Consider the following 1,189-nt stretch of genomic DNA (forward strand, 5'->3'; position numbering starts at 1 on the left):
CGGACGTGTATCGAAGCGACACGCGATGAACGAAACCTTCTGCGTCACCCACGCGAATAAAGTCATCAATCTTAAACTGGGAATTGAAGGCAAGAAAGAGTCCACCCACAACATTATGAAATGATGGTACGAAACCTAATGCGATAGCTAAACCAATCACACCCAGCACAGAGTATTTCAGTGTAGCACTACTTCCCAATGCAGACGAATAGATGATCAACGCGATAATCAAGAGCGTTGTTAACCTTAATATCTGGTGGCAATTGAGTATTAAATTTACTAATTAAGCAAATATTACCGATCAATAACATTATTTTTACCTTGACAGACTCGGAAATTACCATCTTTTTCGAAAAATCTCCATTTGTACCAACAAAGCGCCGGATAGCAAACTACAAGAAGTGTAAGCATAGACGTTTAAGAAAAGCATTTCAAAGATTTCTTACACTCTCGACGACATTGAAAAGCGAATAGAGCCAATAGAGGAAAAATACGCCCCAAATGTACGTAGGAAGATGACAAAAGAACTTGCGGAGCTGCGAGACTGCTAGCGACAATAATACTAGCGACATCGAGATGAAATACGATGTGGATCCGACACATGATTCTCGAAAGTCTTCAGCAACTCTGGATGGCGACAAACAATCGATTAACAAACACTTGTATCGTCAGGATAGTTAAGAAATGATATTCTGTGATCGTACTGGCGCATAAACGGAAGCTTAGTGAATACGAAGATGAGCAACCGGACGAGCACACGAGGTAGGAAAGTGGCGAAGAAGACCAACACGGCAGCTACGACCAATTGTGCCGCAACGATGTTACGCCACCAGTCGGGAAGGCACGAAACAGATGCACAATCATCATCGCAGCTTTCAGCGCGCGCTGCGTCAGCACGGAGCAAGAGCACGAGCAGAATTAATAGCTTTTGCATGGACGGAGGTGACAACATATTTTTTTAGTAGAAATCATGAACATAAGGAATCTAAAACATAAGGAATCTAAATCCAAATTTTATATATTTTCAATACAAATGGAACTGTGATTTTGTAGAGAAAAAAGCTGTCATCTTTAACCACGAGGGAAATAGTTGCCTCACCAAACCATTCTGTGACTTCCACTTTGATTATGACGGGCTCATGCTTTTTTACGTATAATCCGAAATCTAGATAGAAATATGAATGATTCT

The 1,189-nt window shown here is 41.0% G+C and overlaps 1 protein-coding gene across 1 annotated transcript in view; it reads right to left on the bottom strand.

Annotated features, from left to right (window-relative positions):
* Positions 1-952, bottom strand: part of PHALS_10157 (small conductance mechanosensitive ion channel family) — a gene marked incomplete at both ends in the record, with an annotated part of 6,552 nt that extends 5,600 nt beyond the window's left edge. The window contains 4 exons of the mRNA XM_024725532.1: positions 37-253; positions 321-392; positions 447-627; positions 705-952. Coding sequence (XP_024576300.1) covers positions 37-253; positions 321-392; positions 447-627; positions 705-952 — 718 coding nt within the window. The remainder of the gene's footprint in view (positions 1-36; positions 254-320; positions 393-446; positions 628-704) is intronic.
* Between the last annotated feature and the right edge of the window lie 237 nt (positions 953-1,189).

The sequence above is a fragment of the Plasmopara halstedii genome (assembly GCF_900000015.1).
Source record: "Plasmopara halstedii genome assembly, contig: Scaffold_444, whole genome shotgun sequence".
Classification (NCBI taxonomy): Eukaryota; Oomycota; class Peronosporomycetes; order Peronosporales; family Peronosporaceae; genus Plasmopara; species Plasmopara halstedii.